We start from the raw sequence: 22700 nt of genomic DNA on the forward strand, positions 1-22700 counted from the left end.
TCTGTGGGACTGTTTCTGACAAAGGGATCCCTGGGAAGGAATCTGGAAGCAAAAACAGGTTGGGATTCACTAGGAACCTTTTATTAGTGGAAAGCACTTTGCACAACAGCCTTATTTCACACCTTGAGCACTCTGAAAAGCCCAGAAGGGAAGCAGCAGCCTGGTTCCTTTTCGCTGTTGCAGTAACCCGTCGTTTCTATAGGCTGGCCACCAGGTGGGGTGGTAATTCCATCTGCTTTTGGGCGAAAGGCAGCTGATGGCTGGGACTGCACGTGGTGGTGGGACGCACGCAGGGATCTTAGCAAAGAGGAGCTGTGGAACGCGGCGCAGGCAGCTCGGCTGCGGTGTTTTGGGGAAGGAATCAAGTCTGACATCGCGTGCTTTCATTCCAAAGCTGCTCTTGTGTCTGCTGTTGCGTTTAGGTTTGTTCTAACAGCTCTTGTATGTTGCCCCATTCAGCTGGAGTTTATAGCAGGTTGGCACTGGGAAGCTTCAGATTCACACCTGAGGGATCTACTCCAGGTTTTTATCTGCCTCTGGAGCAGTTGTGGGTGTCAGTGAATGGTAATGTGCCTTCTGTATTGGCTTCAAAACTCATCTCCACACCAAGGTTTGGATGTTATTCCTTATGTCTACACTGGACAACACAGAAAATCCCAGCTTTTTGCCTTTTGGGTATTGTCATAATTAGGAAATGTGGGATTACTGTGAGTAAAAGGCAGATTGTGTAAGTGGGGATGGAGGGGTGTAGTCACAAGTGTCTTGTCTGACTTTTCAGTTTCCAGCTTTATGCACAGTTCATGCAGCATTTACAAATGACACTTGGCTTGATGTGTGGCTCCTTACACTGTTTTCCCTGCTTGAATTCCCTCCTCATACAGAATTGTTGGTGTACTTTGCAACAGTAATTGGAGTAGTTCAATGGTGCACTTTTAAGCAGCTCGTTCCTATCACTTTTTGCAAGCAGAGGTTGCACACCCTTCTAGGTGTTCAGACACTGGCAAAGCTCAGGTGCTTTGGAACTGCAAGGTGTGCAGTTGTACAAACAGTGCAATGAACTTAAGGTTGGAGGGGAGGTAATGGCTGCACCGACACTTGTTGCAGCCCTAAGAAACCACAGGGGCAGTTTGCTGTAGTGCACTGAGGACCTGTTCCTGCCCCAAATCTGAGCATGCAGCCTTGGCACTGAGCTGTTGGGATGAGAATGGGGACGTTGCAGACAGACAGCACCAGCAGACCAAGAAGCGATTACCCCATTCCTGCTCTGAATGTCATTTCTTGCCGTGGTGTGTGGATCTGTCAGGCTGTTTAGCTGCGATATGACAGATTGTCCTATTAATGTGTCATCAAGTGCACTTTTACAAATTCATGGCTTGTCTACAACTAACCTGAAAAAAGAGGCTTAAGTATGAGAAGGCGCCAAAGAAAGTTAAATATTATTAACAAATAAAGTCTGCCACGTAGTTTTGATGGAATGTGAGCTGCTTGGGGGAGGGGTGAGATGCTGTTAACTATTTAGCTTCTCTCCAGCACCCGTTCTGGCTCTCACTCTGTCCCAAGCTTCATTTCCCTCCCCTCTTTCTTCTGAAGAGTTCTTGGTTTTTGCCCTCAGATTGCTGATGCCTCAGTTTCTCTGAGGCAGAAGAGCTGATGGGAGGCTCTTAAAATCCAATGAAGAGCTGTACTGTTGGATTACTGTACTCCTGGGTGACAGGAGGCACGGTAAGGAGGTTTTAAAGCCAGCCTGCTGCTTCCTGACATTGCATTTTGTCGCTCTTGGATGACACAAACACAAGCTCAGATGAATCTGTGCATCCCTGTGTTACAGAGAGCATCAGGCTGTTCTCAGTGGTGAGCAGCTAGTGAAGCTTAGCAGCTTGGCCAGATACCTTCCTTATGAGACGTTTGTAGATGTGTTTTGGTTTTGGTTTTCTGTTCATTTTAATGAGATGCCCATCCCCCAGTTCTGTAGATACAGCAGGAAGCCCCCACTGAGCCATCCTCCCATGGGATTTGGGGGGACGTGTGTGGAGCGCAGCTCACCCAGCACAGGGCAGAGCATCTGATGCTGCGATGCTCAGTGCCTATTCCAAGCCACAGCTTTTGAGCACTGCCACAAACCCATGTGCAGCTCCCCAGGCTTCCCAGAAAAATGGTGATTTCTCAGAGATAATGAAGGGGAGGAACAGAGAAGGGCTGAGGGGAGGGAGCAGGGAGTGGGCACTGATTTGAATCTGCCTGGCACACAGGCCAGCTCCACTTATCAGTGAGTCTAATAGGAATGTGAAGAGAATAGGCTTGACAGCTCATTAGAATGTGATCCCTCCTCCTTTTTCTTTTTTTTTTTTTCCCCTTCAAGTTGATGGAAACTCGTTCAGGAAAGAAGTGCTTATTTGCTGAGGTAGAGCAAGAGCTGAGGAGGGCTTTGCCAGTTTCCAGCCTGGGAAAGGAGCAGCGAGGAACATCAGTGATCAACACTTGGAGATACCCGAAATCCTCCTGGGTGTGACACCAGGCACACGTTTCTGCATCCTGAAGCTGCCATCAGGACTCACTGCTCATCATCTCATTAAAGTGAAGACAAACCCAGCTGAAGAGAGAAGCTAAACCTGGGAAAAACTTTATCTGCTCCTCATGGACCGAGGTACACCCTCAGCTTCTTTATTTATCCCTGGTTTGACTGAATGATCTGTGAGGAACTGACTTTGTCCCTAGAAGGCTGAGCACTTGGCAGGGATGCTCTCAGCCTCTGCAGAAGAGCGGTGATCGTAACAACCTTGAGTGGCAAATTCCCTGCCAGGACAGGATGAGGACTTGTCACTGAGGTGTCCTTGGAGTGAGGATGGATGGGACCTCTTCACGCCTGCTTTGCAATGAACACAGCGCCTTAAATGACAGCAAGTGAAATCTTCTCCTGAAGAGGAACAACCAAACAGCCTCCCCTAATGAGTTTGTGTCAGCAGCCCCAACCTGAGCAACCGTTGCCCTGAGCAATCTGACTTCTCTGGGTTTCATAGCTAAGTGCGTTTTAATCGAGGCTGAAGACTTATTGTGTGTGTGTGTGTGGAGGGGGGGGGGCCAGGAGGGGGGAGCAACACTGCAAGGTGGGTGGCAGGGCTTCCCAGGGCCCCTCGTATTTATGTAAGCTTCAGGAGCCTGAATGGACTTACCTCTGCCTTCGAGTGAAGCCAGATTTTCAGACAAGTTTATCTGTACCGTTTCCATGTGTCCTGCTTGAACGCAGCTCTCTCCAGCAACCAGCACGTCCATGCATGCTGCTCGTTTGGCACTGCATAGCCCAGAGGACTGTCTTTAATAGTTCTAACCTCTGTATTTATTATTATTATTATTTTTCTAGAGAGAAGTCTGTGTCTATTCCTCTTATTGGTGGTGAAGGTTTTTGTGCTCGGAGAGTGCCCTTCCTGACTTGGCCACTCCCTTTGCAAAATGAAGGGCTGCACCTGGGTGTTTGTGGCCACTTTGCTTTGCCACCAGTTCTGCCTCTTCAGAGTCATGGCAGCAAAGAAAGAGAGAAAGATGAAGAAAGAGCCCAATCAGTACACAGAGCCTTTCAATGCCACCCTATCCAACAGCGAAGAGCTGCATGGGCATCCCAAGGTAGGTGGTACGTTATCAGTCCTTGGTTGAACTCATTTTGGCAGCAATGTGATGCTGGTTCCTCTTCCACTGGAGCAGCCTTGCCAATCTCTTTGATTTTTAAAGAGAATTTTCTCCCCTTTGCATGATTTGTTTCCTAGCAGTTCCAACACCTGAGCATGCCTGAGCTTTCTCAGCACTGCCCTTTTGCACAGGGGGGAGTCGTGGTTGAAAATTACAGGTGGGAAACACGTTGGTGTGTGTTGGGGGTGATTGTGGCTCTGGCAGGAAGGGATTCAGGGTTTGTGCCTGAGTGAGAAATGTGAGGCTGTGTGTGCTTTGTGAGGGGCTGCAGCTGACGGTCTGCTGGGTGCAGTGGCTTCTGATGGGCAGGATGTGGCAGTTCAGTGCTGGGGGGATCAGCCCAGGCTGCAGGATGCCGTTTCCACTGAGTCAATAGGAGACATCCATCAGGATGAAAGTCTGCACAGAATGCATGGGAGTAGGAGGGGAGTTCAGGTCCTAGGGTTAGGAGTGGGGTGGAATGGGAGGCTGCAACACTGAGACGGGAGGGAGTGTCTCCTGTCACGCTGCCCCTGACCACCCTATGCTCGTACAAAAACGTCCCTGGTGACCTCTAGAACACGACTTTGATCACAGGCATTAGGGATGGCAGTCACTATAGCGATTGAAGAACAACCTGTCAAAAATTGGGGCAGGGAGGAGGGGGCACGTTGGAACAATTGGTCTGGCATTCTAAACGTCCCATTCAGTGCTATTGTGAAAGTAATTGGTTAAGGTTGGGCAAGTCTGGGAACGGTCCTGTGTATAAGAAAAGCTGGCTGCTGCACTTGGAGTGATCATTAGGGTACTGAAGGCAGTGCTCGTTTTTGTTGTCGGTTGCAGGGCTTTGTCGGGACAGCTCGTGTAAGTGCTGTGTTCTGAAGGTGCTTACATTCGATTGCTTTCTTCCACTTTCTCTACAACTGCTTCATTCTCCTTCTGCACAGGAGGCAGATATCTATCTGATACGAATGCATTCCAGCCTGTTTTGGAATTAATTTTGTTTCTGGTGGAATACACTGGACCAGAAGCAGAATATATTCTGATGGCAGAAGCAGGAACCGGTCCTGGTTTATGCTGACAGAGTCACACGTTACTGCTGGAAGAAACACAGCACCCACTCAGGGGCGTTCATTAACACAGACATCGGTTGGAAGCTGTAGTTTCTGTGTTGAAATGCTGTGCTTTAAAATATCCATGGCAAAGGTTTGGCACTGTGAGAGCTGCAGAGCTTGGCGCGGGCAGGTTTTGTTTCGTAAGGACAGGACTAACCCAAATCTCTGCTGTAAATGCCTGTGAACTCTGCTTGATACACACTCCCCATTTCTGCAATGTGGTTTTCTGCTTGGAATCTCTCCAGAGCTCAAGTCTTGCTTCTGAACGTTGTGGGTGACTGCGTCCCTGAGCCCTGGCAGCGCTGCTGTGAGTTCTGCTTGGTGAAGGGATGCACAGGAACAACAGCACCGTCCTATTCCCCCGTGCTACATAACAGGAAAGACAGACTTCTTTTTTCTGGGCTGTGAACTGTAAAAATTAAGGCTGTGTTTACCTTGGAAGGCTCTGTGGCCAACTGGTAGGTTTGTCAGAGCAGGAGCAGAAGTGAAATATTAGATGAGTGGCGATTTTCATTCGTGCTGTTAAAAAGGTAGATTTGTTTTCCTTCTAATTAAGCAGTTTGGGAACAGGTTTGTCTTGGGAATTCTTTTCAAACACAGAGCTGAGAAAATTCTCTTGAACGCCATCAGTGCATGAGCCATGCGGTGAGACCTGTGCTGAAGGAGGCAGGCAGGAATCTCAGTTCTCTGATAAACAGATAGTTCAAGGGGAAATAATAAGAATGTTGAAAATATATACATCCAGCTTTAATCTTTGCATAGCTGTCAGTGTGATGTGCTCGCAGAGCATGGGAGAGTTTTCTCTCTGGCACAGATGGACAGAGAGCGCAGTGTGATGGATGGATACAGAGGTTTTCTTCTGCTGTATCATCACAGCTTGGCTGGGAGTGGCTGAGCACAGCTGCCACTTGCCAGGCTTGTCTTCCCTTTCCCAGGTATGGATCTTACCCATTGGGGGATATTGGGCCAGTGGGGGATATCAGGCTGCGTTGTTTGGTACCCATCTCGTGTGCTTTGAAAGTGGTCCTTCCCAAGGTCAAAGTGCTCAGTTGCGTGCCCAAACCATGCGTTATTGAGTGCCCTCTGAGGACAGAGGCAGCCTTTTGCAAGCTGCCTGGTGTGTGTCCAACTGTCACAGGATTTTATCAGGAGCACCCAGAGCTGCCTGGACAGTTTTCACAGTTGGGGTTTGGTTCGTGGTGCTGGGCTAAGTGTTGCCTGGAGGAGCATCCAGGTAATGTGCTGGCTGTGAACAGAGCTGAGTGCATCCGTGCCTGAGTAGAGGGGATAAAGGAGATGGAGTGAGCGCTCGCTGGAAGGAGGAGAGCCATTGAGTACAAACTGAAATACAGAAAATCCACTTAAATGTAAGAAAAAATATCCATCTTTACCGTGAGAGCGATCAAACTCTGGAAAAGGGTGAACAGAAAGGCTGTTGGATCTCCATGCTTGGGGATGTGCAAAGCAGCCAACCCCATGAAATTACAGGGATGATTTGAGGTCAACGGGGTTTTACCTTCAATGGGATTTCTGATGATGGGATATTTTTTAGCTTAGTCACCCACTATGTGGACAAAGATATTATTTCCTCTGAAAGCACCATTCTGAGGCACTCCAAAGCAAAGGGAAGAGTTCTCTACCACCTGTAGTAATTCCAACAGTCACGCTCCCAAGAGCTGCTCCATTGGATTCATTGCATTCAACATGGAGTGATGTGTTTTAAGGGGAGAGGAGGAGCTTTGTGAGATGGCCATTGAGAGAAATAAAGATGAAATTTTTGTTTTAATCACAGAACACAGTGGGAATGTAGATAGCCCAATTGGGATTTGGTTGAGGTATCAATCCTAACGCTTCTGCTCTCTGGCAAGTTCCTGAGAGATCTGTGAAAACCACAAGTGGTGAAGACCTTGGTTTTACATCTCATTAATAACCAGGGGTGTGCACAGCCGTGACTTAGCAGTGGCCAACACGGGGTTTTTCGTGCTTAAAAGTGGGATTTGTCACTTTTAACCAGGTCCAAATAAAACAGACTTGTGGAGGCAGTCGTTGGCTGACCGTTCCGTATTGAAGCTGACGATGCTCTTGTTGGTGTCTATTGGACGTAACAACTTGTACATTTGTGGATTAACACAATTGAAATGCCAAGTCAGGTCACTGTATTTCTGGCAGCTGCTTAATTAGCAAAGAATTGGTAACTGGAATTCCATCCCAGATGGGCAAATATATTGGCAACTCTTCGAGCAAAACTTCCAGTGACTTCAGGTGTGGAGACCATAGGCCAGAATGGTTGGGTGTATATCCTTGGAGACCACCTCTGACTCACTGCAATGGGAAGAGTGCTGTCCTCACAGAGCTGCATCCTTCCCTTGCTTCTTTTCCATCCTTTTCCACCCTGAGAAATGCCGAGGTGTGCCTGAGAACTCTTGGAGATGCTTTTGGATGTATGGACATAAGGATGGATGTACGTCTTGCTCGTAGTGTTTCCTTTTATTCATCCTAAAAATGACTTCAGCCCATTTCACTTTGGTCTTCAGCAGAGATGCAGACCGGATCCCAACATCCCTGAATTTTAGGAAAGTTAAGACATAGGTCAGATATTTCTCAGGATCTCCACTCCTGGGCTGTAGGTTCAGCCTTCCATGCTGTGGCAGTGCATGCTGTCCTGGGAATCAGAGCCAGAAAGAACCACAGGTTGTGACTGTGCACCGCAGCCCCAATGACAGCTCAGCTGCTCTTCTGTTACAAGTGAGGCTGCTGAGCTCCTGCTGGGTCACACGATTGCTCCAAAACGATCACTGCTGTTGTATTCCAAAGCTATGTTAAAAGAGCTGATTGAAAGTTGATTAAGAATCGCTGGCAGTGCTTCAGTTGTTTTTAGAGGCGCTGCTTGAAGCGATAAGGGCTAAGCTGATTCCGCTGCATTACCAGGAGAATTCCTCTGGACTCCTGCAAGCTTTGCTCTGCAAACAGCAGCCCAGGAGGGACAGGTTCCCTCTGCTGGGATTCCAGGGCTGTTCCCAGCCCTGACTGATACCTGAGTTGGCTGCGAGGTCTCTGGCTGCTGCAGGCGGCCGCTGCCAAGAAAAATAGAGGCTTGCATGCTTATTGCTGGGATTGCTCATGCATGCCGTAGTAATTAAATAATAATACCACAAGGATGGAACATTGATTTTAACTGTCAGTCATCCTTGTGAAGGAGAAACTGGGGAGTGCCGTGGCTGTCTTCTGGAGGGGTTTGCAATTTAGGGGGCCACTGGCAGTGTGCTGATTTCCTTCCCTTCTCCCCTCTGTTTTCCCCCCTTCTTTTTTTTCCCCTTCTTTTTTCCCCTGATTTTTCTTCTCCTTTCCCCCCTCCCCCCCCCCCCCCCCCCCCCCCACACACACACAGATTTCAGATGTTTTCCCTTTATTTTTTCTGCCTTTCTTTTTTCCTCCAAAAGAAGATGTCTGCTTCGGGCTGTTTCTTCACGGCTGGAGCTTCAGCAAGGCTGAGGACATCAGTCTGTCCTCACAGCTAATGGTCAGAGGCTGCTCAGGGCTGCTGCCTTCTAGCTGGCACATTTCCCCATTTGCAGCAGGCAGGGGGTTGGTGCCTGGGTTGTAGCCTGGAGAAAACCTGAGATATATGGATATACCCATACACATCTGCTGTCAGAAGCTGCATCTCTGTTCCTAAAACTCTGGTTTGCTTTGTTCTGAAGGTTGTGCTTCTGAGCTCCTGCCACGTGAGCCAGCCCTTTAGGATGAGTGAACTGATTTGATTTTCCTTCTCTTTGCAAGGCAGCTGTTCCATTCCTGGCTGTTAGGGCTCTGTAGGAATGCACACTGCATGCTGGCTGAGATGGGTGATGCTACTAATGAGCTGCTTCCTTCTCCTGTGTGAGCTGCACTGCAGTGTTACCACACACCCAGCAGTCCCAGGCACTGGGAAGAAAACAAAACAAAACAAAAAAACCCCCCAAACATTAATTTCAAATGGAAATTTGGAAAATAATTGAAAAAGCCATGTGTGCTGCAAGTGCAAATGGCAAAGGATAAATAATTCAGGTGGAAGAACTCGCTGGTACACTTAACGAAATGTGCAATCACCAGCTGGCTATAAATGTTGTTACAAACATAGAAAGTCTGTTGGGGACTAATTTGGGTACAGAAATAATGAACAAGATGGGTATCAATAGCTCGTTCTGCTTGTTTGAGATGCACGCTAAATTTAAGCGTGCGAGGGAGACTGTTTAACCATAACTCTGATAAATTACAGTGGGGAATGCATGATCAATATGGCAGAATGGTTGGGAATCAATGTGGCAGAATGGGAATCTCTTTGCCTTGGCTTAGAGCCGGGAGGGAGCTCTCCTGGCTCAGCTCTGAAGTACCAACATTCTGTATATCCTCCCACTGGAGCTCCAGCAGGCTCCTCAGATTTAACTCCAACACTACTTACTCTGCATGGATTTTTGGAGGCAGATCATACAAATTGTGGTCTTTTCTCCTCAAAGTGAGCTTCTCTTGGTGTTTCTATCCTAAATTTTGCAAAATTGTTTGTGATGCTTCTGTAAGCGATGACAAAAAGTGACGCGGTAATGGAGAATCCAGATGGAATTATTTGCTCCAGAAGTGGGATAAAATGGGATTTTACAGTAGACCCTGAACCTGATGTCCTCTCAAATGCAGTATGTTTGGATCAGAGGTTTGCTTAGGTGGCAGATATCTGTCTGGTCTGGATACTTCCCATTCTCAGAGTTCCTGAATTGGCCAAAGAGACCCAATTCGGCCCAATTGCATCTGTGTTTGCTCTCGTTTCTCTCCAGATCCTCGAATCTCCAGACCCTCGTATCACAGACCCACGGCGGACCTGGATCTCCTTTGTCCACCGCCCAGATGATGGCAACACCTCTAAAAGGAAATGCAAAGGCAAAGACAAGAAATTAGTAGGTCCCTGCACTGCCATCAGCTAACAAACGTGCACCGTGTCTTCCCTTCCCACTGCTGTCACTCAAGGTGTTCTGTGTGCTCCAGCTTTTGCTCTTCCTCAGAGTGCTGTGTTTCCTTTTTTTTGGCTTTGTTTTCCTCTTTAAGTTTTCCCATGGTATTTTGGAGAAGCTTGAGGCGGTAAGTGCGCTCTATGCTTTGTAAGATGAGTGTGTGTGAACTCTGCTGTCAGTGCTCACTTTGGTTTGAACCAGCTGTTTCTTGGGCTGAGCCTTTCTCTTTTATTTTCTGCTCAGTAGAAATAAAATTAGCATTTTTCTTCCACTAGATGAAGTGCAAATGTCTTAAAGGATATACTAACCAAGGATATGCTAACCAAAAAAATAATTTATTGCAATTTAATGAATTACTGCTCATCTGTGTGTACTTTTCATCTCCTGCTGAGTCAAATACTGAATATGTTTTTAATGCCTTCCTTTTACCTTTCAATGGGCTGATAGCAGGAGTGCTTTCATGCACTGATGAAACTCCAAGGGAATGATACACATGGAAACAGCACTGATTTGTGTTCCTATTACCAGCTTCTAGCTCTGTGTAGCTTTCTTGGCTCATGGCTGGGAGAACTCTGGTCATATGCAATGGCCTGATTCTAATTCCTGTGTTTTCCTTTGGTTCCTTCCTTAGCGTGGTCTTGTTGGGCCTCCAGGGCCTCCTGGTCCCCAGGGTCCCCCAGGAGCACCTGGTGCTGAAGTCACCCGGGAAGTCCTGCTGCAGGAGTTTAAGGAGATATTAAAAGGTAAAGACTTTTGGTTTGAGCTTTTGTGATTTGTTTCTTCTGGTAAGCACCGTGGCAAACAAAGAATTGGTTTTGCAAATGTTTAGCTCTAGCTGACGATCAGAAATTTGGGAAAATATTTCCTCAGCGCTGCTCAGTTTGCCCAGGGAAGTGGTCAAGTCCCCATCCATGGGGGTGTTCCAGAACTGTGCAGATGTGGCACTGTGGGACATGGTCAGTGGGAACGATGGGGATGGGTTGGGGTTGGACTTGGGGATCTTAGAGGTCTTTTCCAACCTGGATGATTCCATGGTTCAGTTCAGTTTGAAGAGTTGAGTGTGGGCGAGTCTAACCACACAGCTGATGGCTTCATAGACCAAGCTCTTAAACGAAGCCTTTTTTCTTTTTCCTGTAGAATCATAGAATCACCAAGGTTGGAAAAGACCTAAAAGATCACCCAGTCCAACCGTTCACCTATTCCCAATAGCTCCCACTAAACCATGTCCCTCAACGCAACATCCAGTCTTTCCTTGAACACCCCCAGGGTCGGTGATTCCACCACCTCCCTGGGCAGTCCATTCCAGTGCCTGACCACCCTTTCTGAAAAGTAATACTTCCTCATGTCCAGCCTGAATCTCCCCTGCCGTAGCTTGAAACCATTCCCCCTGGTCCTATCACTAATGACACGAGAGAAGAGGCCGACCCCCAGCTCACTACAACCTCCCTTCAGGAAGTTATAGAGAGCAATGAGGTCTCCCCTGAGCCACCTCTTCTCCAGGCTGAACATTCCCAGCTCCTTCAGCCTCTCCTCATATGGCTTTCTGTACTTTCTGTCTCCTCAGAAGCCATTGAGCGTCGGGCATCCTTGGCAATTTCAGCACATCCCAGCCAGCTGCCTCCACTCCTGCTCTCCTTGGAGGAAGTTTCACCCTACCGACGTGTAGAGGAGGCGTTCCACTGCAAGCTAAAAGGACAAGTTGTCGTAGATAAAAAGACCCTGGTTGAGCTTCAGAACTTCCAGTCGGTGAGAAGAGATATCAGACTGAACCTGTGCAACACAACAGCCGCTGTGTGTAGATGAGCTGGTCTGCAGGGCTGCCAGGTGTTTCCTGAAAGGGGAAGACTGGATGCCACGACCATTAGCATTGCCTTGTTTGTAACTGAGAAGTTGGATCTCATGTGGTGATTACAGCCCTAAAGCTCAACTGCAGTAGGATGGACAGTTAGCTTTAAGTCCAAACAAACTCAAGGCTTTCTTCTTCTCTTGTAGCCCAGCTGTATCTCATGACAGTTCCTACTGAAGTCCTAGCAGTCTGTGCAGGAGATGGCTGTCCTGCAGCTCTAAACAACAGTCAGCTTCTATTTTGGTTAATGATAAAGACTTGTCCACATCTGACATTGATCTGAGGGATCTGTTTGTTTTTTTTTTCATTGCAAACCTTGTTTTACTCCAGAGTAGCCTTCTGATGTAGAGGAGAGTCAGAAGCACAGAGCAGTCACTGGTGATAGATATGTGAGCCCAAAGTAAGGGGCATCCTGTTGTCATATGATTCAGTCTCAGTGCTAAAATTCTTTACATACTGTTTTACAGAAGACTAACAAATGTCAAAGTAATAGCTAAAACCTGTCTTTGTACTAAGTAAGCTTACTTCCCCACTGCACTGCCTCATCTCTGAAGAATCCTGTCCAGCAGATCCTTTCCTATGGAATGGTTTTGCTGCTGCTTCTCACAGCAGCAGGACTGAAGGCAGAGGTTTTTGCTCAGGGTGCTTTCCTGGATCTTTCCCAAATACTCTTGTGGAAGCCTGGTTTGACAGCACTGTGGGTGCTGGCACAGAGGCAAGATTGTACTTGAAGTGTGGGCAGGGCTAGAGAGATCTGCTGCCTCATTAATTAGGAGGGAAAATGTGAATAAAGACATCTCAGCAATCAGTGCGTAGGCTGACACTTCCCATGCTTTGTTATCGTATGCCTAGCTCCTTTCTAATTGCTTCTGGCCCTGAAGCTGATGTGGGAGGGCTGGCAGGGCTCTGGATGCCAGCCTTTCATTTCAGCTCTGGGACAAGAAGTATCTGGTTTTAGCTTGTGTTCTGATATAGGGGAATTCAACGGGGAGGGAGACGGTGGTTGCTCCTGCAAAGATGAAAACATTGTCTTTCGACAGTCCAAGAGGAGAGAATTCCCCTCCCTCCACCCTGTTGGTTTAACAGTGCGAAGAAGCCAACGGTGTGCTACTTCCCAGTGAGATGATAGAGACTCAATCTAACTCTTTGGAACTTACCCAAGGCATTCTGAGTTAAGTGGGAAAGAGCGCTGAGAGAGGGACCAGCAGTCCTGCTCTTTGCACTCCTATTCTTTGTCATTAGGGTGTTGTGTTGCTCTGACCTTGGGTTATTCAGATAGCACGGCATTTTTCTCACCCTGAGAGTTTTCCATCCCTCTCTTCCCCTCAGTCTCATTATTTCCTTCACATTTGGAATTAAAAGTGATATAGCCTTCCTGCACATCTCTACCTACCTGTGGTTGCTGTACCAGCTGGGTTAACCGTAATAACAAAAGTCAATGCATTACTTTTCACAGCCTTTATCACTGATAAGCTAAGCTCACATCTCAGTTCCTTGTGCGTGGTTCCTGTCTTCAACTAGGAAATAAGATATGGAGTATATGAGAGAGACATGGGGAGAAGAGATGGACTGAGGAAGAGAAGCTGGTCTTGGTCTGTAGAGCATGACTGGATGTAACTTGTTTGTTTGCTTTGGGTTTGCTTATTGAAATAACTGGTGCACAAGTAGTTTCTCAGCATATACAACAGGGAACTCTAATTGGCATGGAGTTTAATGGAATATTTTTGCCCAGAGAAACCTCTCCCTTCTCAGAACCAGCCCTTTGCACTGTCTATTTCTATGAGCAGAAGAATAACAAAGCCACAGAAGGCGTGAAGAAACAGGAATGTTTTATCAGTGATAATTTACTGGTGCCTACAATTGCCTTCCATGCCCATCCAGTGGTTTTGGAATTTGGTTGCTGATTCCTCTAATAGCTGTAACAGGAAAGGAATGAATTAACAATGCAGTTTTGCACACAGGGGGCTTGGATCTTGCTGTAAATCAAACATAGCATTACCAAAAATGACAGCATAGTGATAGCATAAGAATGGCAGCGATCTCATCACGTAGTCTTTGCTGTGAGGTTAGCTGTTAGATTGTCTACGTATATGCAGAGAGAAAATGAGTTCCTTTTTTGTGTTCTTCTGTTCCTCGGGGCCAATGCAGGGCAAATCCCTCCAGGCAGCATTCATGGGATTGCATTTACACTACACAGAATGCCCTTGTGGTGGAAGCAGAGTCTGGCTAATGTGCTTTCTTGGCCCATAGGAGCCCCTCCTGCTTCTCCCCAGCTCTAACCGAACTCACACTGGACAGGCCAAAACTAACAATAAACATTTCTTGTGGAGTTTATTTTAGTCTAAGTCGGATAATCTGCTGTGAGTTTGACTTAAGACTGCTCCCTTGCGAGAGGAGAATCTGCATGCTGTTTCCCTAGGCTTTTGCCTATCCTGTGGAATCTGAGGCTGGAAATTAAATGTGGAATCTGTAAGAATCCAAACAGTTGTCCTTAATAGCATCAGAGCTGTCTGACTTCTACAAGAAATGGTGTTGAAGACCTTTGGAGACTCATATGATTGTTTCCTCTGCCCTTGCATTGCAAAAGCTGTGTATGAGAGTCCAGATTTTTAGGCTTGGGGGGCTGCTTGGCCCCATCTAAGAGTTTTTGGGTAGTACTAGAAGGGATCTCATGACTCATATAATGGAGAGTGGTGTGGTTCAGTGGAGACAGCAGGACCAGCAGAGCATACAGATGCAGTGAGCATGGTCTGAGATAGGCAAATAGAACTGCTGTTAAAGGCCTAAGTTTTGGGCAAAGTCCCTGCAGTCATAGAATGGCTGGGTTGGATGGAGCCTCAAAGGTTTAATTCCAACCACTGTGCTGCGTTAAGTTAGAAGAGTTGGGCAGTGAGAAAAAGGTACCTTCAGATCTCATACTGATTGTTTTGCCTTTGGTGGGCATCCGGTGCTGAGGGGCAGCTCATCTGGAAGGGAAAATCAGGGGAGAGATGGCAGCAGCCTGGCAAATTTTTGAGCCCTGTTCTCAAGTGCTCCTTTTTCATGGGTAGATGAAATCGCTGTGGCCCACGGGGACTTGTTCAAGATCTGCTTTGCTTATTTTGCAGCCTTTGGCCAAAGGAGCTTTTCTCCGGGGGACGGGGCTGAACCTGGCAACGGGACGTTTCACAGCACCCGTGTCTGGCATCTACCAGTTCTCAGCCAACGTCCACATCGGTGAGTGCTAAAAACTGAGAGGTGCTGGAAGGAGACCTGGTGGCCTCTGGGTCTCTGGTGCGTCCTGTCTGATGTGAAGAATGTCTGATGGCAGCCCTTTGCAGCGAGCTCTCCTTTTGGTACCATCTCCTAAATGGTTTGGGATTTCCTAAGGAGCCACAGTATTGCTGTGCCTTTTGAACCAAACGCCAGCAAGTGTTATGGATGGTTGTGTTTATTTCACTGCTTTCCACAGATCACAGTGAGTTGAAGAGCAAAGTCCAGCTCCGGGCCAGAGATAACGTGCGAGTGTTGATCTGCATTGAATCTCTGTGCCACCGATACACGTGAGTGACTGCAATTTTAAACCATAAATACGCATAGAACTTTTCTGAATAGATGGATTCCAGCTGGCCCTTGGGCTTTGTGCTTTTTTTTCCCCTCCTGATTTGTAATGTTTCAGTGGATGGTGTCAAGTACTCTAAATAGATGAATAAATACTGTGTGTGTTGACAGAACATATCATCCTTTCAGCTGTAGCACGTAAATGCCCTGTATTGGAAGGTCAGCTTGCTCAGGATGAGTTTGGCATGTGCTGCTTCGAGAGAGGAGGCTGAGAACCCATGGGCTGGGCTGAAATGCACCCAGCAGAGGGCAGTGCTGCTTGGGTTGAGTGGCTACTGTCTCTGGTTGTGGCTGGATTTGGGGAAAATGGCCCTTATAGGGCTGTGTGGATCTGCTCTGCCCTGCCTGCAGCTCCTCAAGTGCAGCCCTTGTACCAGCACCACCAAAATATATCCGTAAAATGACTTATGGTACAGCTTGAAGCCAACTAAACTATAAATTTGCTGCTGGGCTGGCTGCTTCAGCCTCACCTTTCCTCTGTGACTTGGAGTGCAGTAAATAGGGCTGACCCTCCACAGCCCTATCAGTTTTAGAGCCTGTATGGGAGGATTAATTTGACATGAAGCCTCAGAAAATAAATACCAGCTCTCTTAGGTTTCATTCGCCTGTGGAAAAGACTTGATTGGTGTTGGAGTACTCATTAGTAACTGGCGTAGCTAGCTGTGTGCCCATTGACCTGGTGGGAAGTAAAGGAGCTTGTTGACTGAAGCAACTGGCACCTCTTCAGCCTTGTAGACTGTTCTGTAACAGTCTTTTATGGCTGCAGCACTTAGTTGAAGCAGTGTCAGACTGGTTGCAGTCTTGCACTCGTGAGAAGCCGTTCAGATCGTGTTAAGAACGGACCTTGGTCTGAGCTTGCAATCCGGGCTGCCTGTTGGCACTCAGTGACTTTGGGAAAGCTTCCTTGTTGTGGTAAATGCAGGCACAAGAATTAATGAATAGGAAGCTCCTGTATGGATCAGAAAGAGCAGTGATGCTTTGGCACAGCTGCCCAGGGAGGTGGGGGGGGGGGTCCCCATCCCCAGAGGTGTTCAGTGTGGAGATGTGGCAATGAGGGATGTGGGCAGGGGGCACGGTGGGGATGGGTTGGGCTTGGGGATCTTAGAGATCTTTCCTAACCTTTGTCATTCCGCGAGTCTATAAAGTGAGATGAGCACTGGCTCTGTGAAAGACATTTCTCTTCTGCAGTGGGTGAGAGTGTGACTGGTCGGTGGGATGGAAGGAAGATGGGTGGAGGGATGGGAACCTGTCTGGACAGACATTCTGCTGGCATGAGCCGAGCTGCTACCCATGTTTGTGGAATTTCCTGGGGATGTCTACGTATGCAGTCATTCATTTTAGGGAGCTGAAAGAGCCTTGAGGGCTTTCGGCTGAGAGAAATGGAAACTGAAAAGCACAGAGACAGTTGGAGTAGAAGAGATTAATGGTGGGAAGTTCCCACCCAAGCGAGGCTTTGGCAGGATATGACACACAGACTGAGCTCTTCAATCAAGGTGGTGCCAAGTGGCTTGCTCTCTCTGGGCCAAATTGCCCTTACCTTTTGTGCACATTATTTCCTTGCAAGGGGGATGGAAGCAGCACGTTTGCACTTGCTAGGTTTCGTCTCCACCCCTTCATGGAAAAAAAGGGAGGAAAGGGGTTGGTTGGCTTGGAAAAACAACTGGATCTGCTCGCAGTGGCTAGGTAGATTTCAGAAAAGCCAGCCAGTCATGGAGCTCTGTGCTTTCCCATTGCTTTGGAACTCAGCTCGCATGGATGAGTTACTGTCTCAGGCACGTCCTTCCATCCTGAGTCCTGCACAAGGAGTGGTTCTTCATTCACAGAGGATGACATGAGGAGCAGCTGTCCTACATCTTGCTGCTGTGAGGAACGTGATGGCTATTTGGGCATCATGGCACTAGAAAGGGACTGGTACTACAGAAGGGACCGAGGGGGGGATCTGGAGCTCTACCTCAAGGCTTAATCTGAAGACCTTTGTTTTTTCTTTTTAATTTTATATGATGCCTGATCCAGATGTCCTCCCAAAACAGCTTTCAGCTGCAGAGTATGTTCGTTCTTGTGTAGGCTGTCTGCGTGTATTTTTATGGCAGAATTGGCCTTTCATACCTTGAAAATACCCTGTTATTGGCAGAGTGCATACAGCGAGCTCTTTGCAGAATATCAACAGTATGAATTACTTGCAATGGCCAGTTGTTGTGATTGCCTCAAGGTTTATTGTTCTTTTGCTACTGTTTAGGTCTTTGGAAGTCATTGCTGGTTTGGAAAGTAACAGCAAGATCTTCACTGTCTACGTGCATGGCTTGCTGCAGCTGCAGGTAGGGCTCTGCAGACTGGGAATCATTTATGGTCGGTCTGGAGTTATTTACTGCTAAGGCTGAGTTCTCACCAGGAGGTGGGAAAGTTATTAACCTTCTCAATGAGGTTAATTGAAGCTAAATGACATCCCCAGGGTGGCTGTAGAGAATTGGTGGCAGGGAAGGTGGTGGCTATTGGTGGCATTGAGGGACACGGTCAGTGGGCACGGCGGGGGTGGGCTGGGGTTGGACTGGATGATCTCAGTCTTTTCTGACCTTTACGATTCTATGACTTTTCCTTTCCTTCTTGCTCACTCTGCAGGCTGGCCAGTACACCTCCATCTTTGTGGACAACAGTGCTGGAGCTCCCATCACCATTCAGAATGGATCCGATTTCATGGGCATGTTAATGGGCGCGTAGCATCGTCTGCAGCACTGCAGCAGGGAAGAACACGAATCACAGCCTTACAGCATATATTTGACTGAAGAAACCTTTACTTTGTCTCTTGACGACTGCTTCGTGTAACTGCTGGCGTCTTTTTAAACAAGCAAAGAGCCTTTCCTTTTGCAGATTCTTCAGCTTGCTTTCAGAGGCTACTGCTTCTCAAGGTCCACACCAGTTCATTCACCTTATAAAAAAAAGAAATACACTTTTATAACTCAGAAACAGACTCTGTAATATTTAATATGTGCTTCACCAGATGTGCACCGAACAGCACACTGAGATCTGGCATTTGCTGTAACTTTATTTCACACGATTACACCTGTAATCAGCATGTCTTTGGGACTGACTGCAGGGTGTTTTAAGTTTGTAAATGAAGGATTGAGAGGGGAAGTAAAGTAGTGACTGCATTCCATGTGTTATGGAGGAAGGAGACAAGAATTTGTCAGCAAAACTGTTTTTCACACAGTTGTCAATGGTGCAGGGCCCTCGTGTTCAAACTTAGATACGTTTGACAAGCAGCGTGTCGAATTCTCATGCAATGCCTGCTTTCAAAGATGGGAATCCAAGGGTTGAACCGTTTAACGGTGGTTCCCTAAATCTCAGTATGTTTCTCTGCTCTTACTGAGGAGGACAAATACCTCGCTGCCTGCACAGTTTTATTTTCATGAAAACGTGAGGCCAACGGCACCAGTTCTGGCACGAACTCAGTTATGTTCTTATGTTTTAGTAAGATATATATTTGGCTCTGGACTGCATCACTTACACAGCATCCTCTCAGGTGTCATTTATCCGTTTGTAGACCTGTCTGATGTGTTTTGCTGGTTGTGGGTGTTGTCATTTCATTGGGCTTTTCCCTTCAACAGACACTTGGCCTTTTAATGATGCAACTTAATTAAGGAAATGGCAGATCAGCAGTTTCATAACTAGATGGCAGCGGGGCCCCACGTGGAGTCCAGATACTTTTCTTGAATGGAAGATATCCCTCATTTGATGTTTCAATTTTTCCATGATCCATTACAACACCTTCATAAAATGAGAACCAAGACTGCTGGGGACAGCAGAAGGCGTGAAAAAATGAGCCAGCAGTTCACCCCAGCAGTGAATGTTGGGGCTTCACAGTGTGTAACTCACATGAAGATCATTAAACCCTACCAGCGAGGATTGGCTGTTGACGTTGGGTTTCGGTGGGGTAGGTGTAGTCAGGGCACATGGCCTGTATCCCAGTATGTATTACTATACTGTACTTCTACTGCGTGAATATTTGTAATAAATTGGGCTATTTTGTGCACGACTTGCAGCAGCAGAATCTCCAGGTGTTGTTGCATTCAGTTTTATGTCGTTACCTATGGGTTTTTTGAACCAAGTCTCACTGTTGGTAAATCAGAGGTAAAATATTTATTTTGTTGTAGAACTAAAAAAAAAAAAAAAAGAAATTGTAAGATTTTGCTTTGGGATTTGCGACTTATTTTATTTTTTTTTTCCTGTTTGTTGTGTTTTATTCCTGTGATCTCAATAGCAGATGAATTGTTGTGTCTTTATTTCTACCTGTTCTGCCTCTGGTTGATGAAGTTGATGGTTGGACTTTGTGATATTAGAAGTCTTTTTCAACCTTATTAGTTGGAAAACATCGCCTTGTTAAGAATGTTTTTAGCTCTGGATGCTACCAGGCATGGAGGGAGGTGCCCAGTGGGCATGGTGGGGATGGGTTGATGTTGGACGTGGGGATCCTAGTGGTCTTTTCCAACCTTTGTGATTCCATATAGGCTGCAGTTCTCTTGACTCATGGAGATGCAGCCATCGGTGCAAGCGTGAGGCTGTTCCTCCAGCAGCACGATGGGCAGGATGGGTTGAAACAGCCTGGAATCAGCTGGGCCTGACCTCCACTGTTCAGGTGCAAGTGTACCAAACTCAGAACTCAGCTGGGCACAAGGTTCCTGGCTGAGCTGTGGGTGACACCAATGCTCTGCAAGGCTTTTGTGCTGTTTGGAGGCTGAGGAGATTGATTAATGATGTGAGAAGTGAGGTTTCAGTGCTCCTCTGTTTGTAGCCATAAAATTTATAGTCCAAGAAAATACGACGACTCAGAAGGGACTGAGTTCAGTATGAGCAAGTTGTTTGTAACAAAATAAAACCCGTGCGCTTGAGACTGTGGTTTAATGGCCAAGTGAGCTAATCTCACCCAATGGGAATGGCAGTTTGTGGCAGGCACAGGGAGAAATCTGAGAGAGACAAATTAAATTCTAAAAAGTCACGTAGTGAATATGGCCACTGAGATGTTGACATCTTCAGCCTGGCCTTTGTGTGGGACCCATGAAGAGTCTCTCAGAGAAGAAGCTTGCTTACTTATATTTCGGAGCAATAAACCAAGCCATCTTAGGAGAAGCATCGACTGCTAATTTTGACGTCTATAAAAGTGATTATTTCCACTCATAATTCCTTATTCTAAACAGAGTCTAGCTAAAAGTTTCCAGCTTCAGGCTAAAGTTACTTAGCAAGGCGGTTTAGTGGGTAGGTGGATGGTTGGACTGGATGATCTTTTCCAATCTTAGTGATTTTATGGTAAATATCACAGCCTCATGCTTCTGGGACATGCCTCTGCCTTTGGCTTAAGGGTGAAGGTTAGGCAGGGTTGCTAGCAGGCTTCTTCAGCTCCTTTTTGTGTTGGGTGCCCTCCCCAGCCCTGCTGTTTTCATGGCTCCTGCATTCACTCCGATGCACTGTGCTGCATCAGCCCTTCACACCTGGAACCTGCAGGGATTCAACCTCTCTGATTAACTCACACAAAGCAGCCCTTGGGCAGGCTGGGGTGGGGGGGGGGGAGCTGAGCAAAGCCCCTCTCTGCTTGCTGCAGACAAATAAAAGCAAGGAGACCCGGCCTGTGATGATTTTCCCTGGCTGGGAGCTGACAGGTTATGAGGTTTTAAGCTCTATTCAAATTTCCACTTTTGTAAATGATTTTGATGCTCCGCTCCAGACTGACTCCAGGGGTATTTATGTCGGATTAGCAACGGATTGCCTGCTTTTCCTCACGCAGTAGAAGAGGGCCCAGCAGATGTAAACTCCCCCTGAATGGAAGCCTATTAATGCTGGAGCAAAACGATTCGTTTGCCATATAAAACTCCCGTTATAAATAAGTGCAGGTTATAAATCAGCAACAGAAAGAGAGAGCCTGCACCTAGGGGCGAATGGAGGAATGCTCAAAGGCAATTTGAAAGCCATTCTGAATGGGTGACGGTAGCAAAAATAAAATAAAACAGCTCCATACAGCTATTCATACCATTTGAAGTATTAAAATTAACACCAGGTACTTCAGCTTTGTTACTAGGGTGACAGAGAAAGCTGTAACAGCCTCTGTTGTGGTTCCATAGAAAGCCAGGGGGGTGGTGATTGTCAAAATAGAGCTCACTAATTACACAGCTGATTCTGGTTCAGTAATTGTTCCTAATGGTTAAGCCAGGCTGGTATCAATGCAGACTGAAGGCCGTGACTTGAGAACTTCAGGTGCACCAAATTTCTTGCAGAAGAGCCAATTTCCTGCTGTTTTCTAGGACCCAGCAGTTGGTAACCAGGCATTCAGAGCTGAAGCCCTATAGGATGGAGGGTTTGCATCTGCAGGTTAGTGGTCATTTTATTGTTTGTGTTTGTTGTCTGGACAGCAAAGCTCTTGGTTACTGCTCAGATGGCCTCTATCTCTTGGAAGTGGTATTGTGTTCTTATTTTCTCTGTGGCAAGCCTGTCTGATTTAAAATAATATTATGGGTTTCTTGGTAGCCCTGAGAGAAGATGATTGAGGGTCTTTGGTAGGCTCCAGCACCTCATTTGCTGGGCTAACACAAGGTTAGTGGGTGCTGGAGCTCACCCTGGTTCCCTCTGGGTATCACTTGGTATCCTTGTACACTGATAGGAATGTTATCTTTGTCAAGAACTCAATTATAAGCTTGGTTATCTCCTGCTAAAAGAGTGTGAGAGCGTTGGTTTCCTCCTGCTGCTGAGAAGGACGTGGCTTTGAAGGAATTAGAGGACCTTAGGCCTTGGGTATTGGCACTGAAGGATCTCGGCTCCCTCTTCTCAGAGAAGGGCTCATCAGCCTTCCTGAAACTTGATTGATGAAAATCAGCTGAAAATCTCCCCCGGTGGTGGTGGGATGTCTGTTCTAAGCCTTTCTAGGTGCTATCTGGATAACTTCCATTGTCTGGGTGTTTTTTTCCCCCCGCGTTTTCTTGCTGCCTTTGTGCTGCCAGAGGTGCTCCTCCATCGAAGGTGACCTCAGAGGATGGTATTTCCAGTTTCAACCACAGGCAGGAGCTACTGGAAATGTCATCTCTCTGAAGATTCCAGTCCTGCTTTGCTGTTTTCTGTGGTTTGGATAAATCAGTGTGGATGGATCCTCACCTGGGCTACACCAGTAGTGTTCCACTAAGAGCAGGGGCCATACAGAAGTGCTGGATTGGGATAGCTTATTGCTGGCTCCTAGCCTTGTCGTTACCTTAATTCAGAGAATCTGTAACTGGAATTTCAGGCTCCTACCTCTTTGATCTCTTTCTCACTCCCTTGTGTTGTTGTGATTAATGACAGACTGTTTGAAAAATGCTGTGGTGTCTGACTAATGCAGTCAGAGGGGTGTGCAGGGTTCCTTATTTCCTCCCACTGCAGACCTGCAGAGTGACTGGGGAAGAGTTTATTTTCCACTTTGCTTTGCCAGAGCTTCTGAGTGCCTGGGGAGAGGAAGGGGTTAAATTCTCTGCTGCGTTAAAAGGA

The 22700-nt window shown here is 47.0% G+C and overlaps 1 protein-coding gene across 3 annotated transcripts; it reads left to right on the top strand.

Moving 5' to 3' along the window:
- The first annotated feature begins 137 nt into the window (after window positions 1–137).
- Window positions 138–20068, top strand: C1QTNF12 (C1q and TNF related 12). Of its 3 annotated transcripts, none has more exons than XM_048967849.1 (10): window positions 138–422; window positions 2360–3021; window positions 3359–3618; window positions 9584–9703; window positions 10389–10500; window positions 11322–11503; window positions 14711–14819; window positions 15055–15145; window positions 17440–17518; window positions 17820–20068. In XM_048967849.1, exons 3-10 carry the CDS (start codon window positions 3448–3450, stop codon window positions 17916–17918), a joined length of 963 nt encoding a protein of 320 aa, XP_048823806.1. In that variant the 5' UTR covers window positions 138–422; window positions 2360–3021; window positions 3359–3447; the 3' UTR covers window positions 17919–20068. The 3 variants fall into 3 exon arrangements, with proteins under 3 accessions (XP_048823806.1, XP_048823808.1, XP_048823807.1); XM_048967851.1 differs by having other exon boundaries at window positions 2360–2644; XM_048967850.1 differs by lacking the exon at window positions 138–422 and adding an exon at window positions 2023–2155.
- The last annotated feature ends 2632 nt before the right edge of the window (window positions 20069–22700 follow it).

The sequence above is a fragment of the Lagopus muta genome, chromosome 21 (assembly GCF_023343835.1).
Source record: "Lagopus muta isolate bLagMut1 chromosome 21, bLagMut1 primary, whole genome shotgun sequence".
NCBI classification, from domain to species: Eukaryota; Metazoa; Chordata; class Aves; order Galliformes; family Phasianidae; genus Lagopus; species Lagopus muta.

What these genes read in the sequence shown, in the direction of transcription:
- C1QTNF12 (XM_048967849.1), top strand. Translation starts at nt 3,448, where the DNA reads ATGAAGGGCTGCACCTGGGTGTTTGTGGCCACTTTGCTTTGCCACCAG. An exon ending in AGCTGCATGGGCATCCCAAG is followed by an intron (nt 3,619 to 9,583) that starts GTAGGTGGTACG and finishes GTTTCTCTCCAG; the next exon opens with ATCCTCGAATCTCCAGACCC. An exon ending in AAGGCAAAGACAAGAAATTA is followed by an intron (nt 9,704 to 10,388) that starts GTAGGTCCCTGC and finishes TTCCTTCCTTAG; the next exon opens with CGTGGTCTTGTTGGGCCTCC.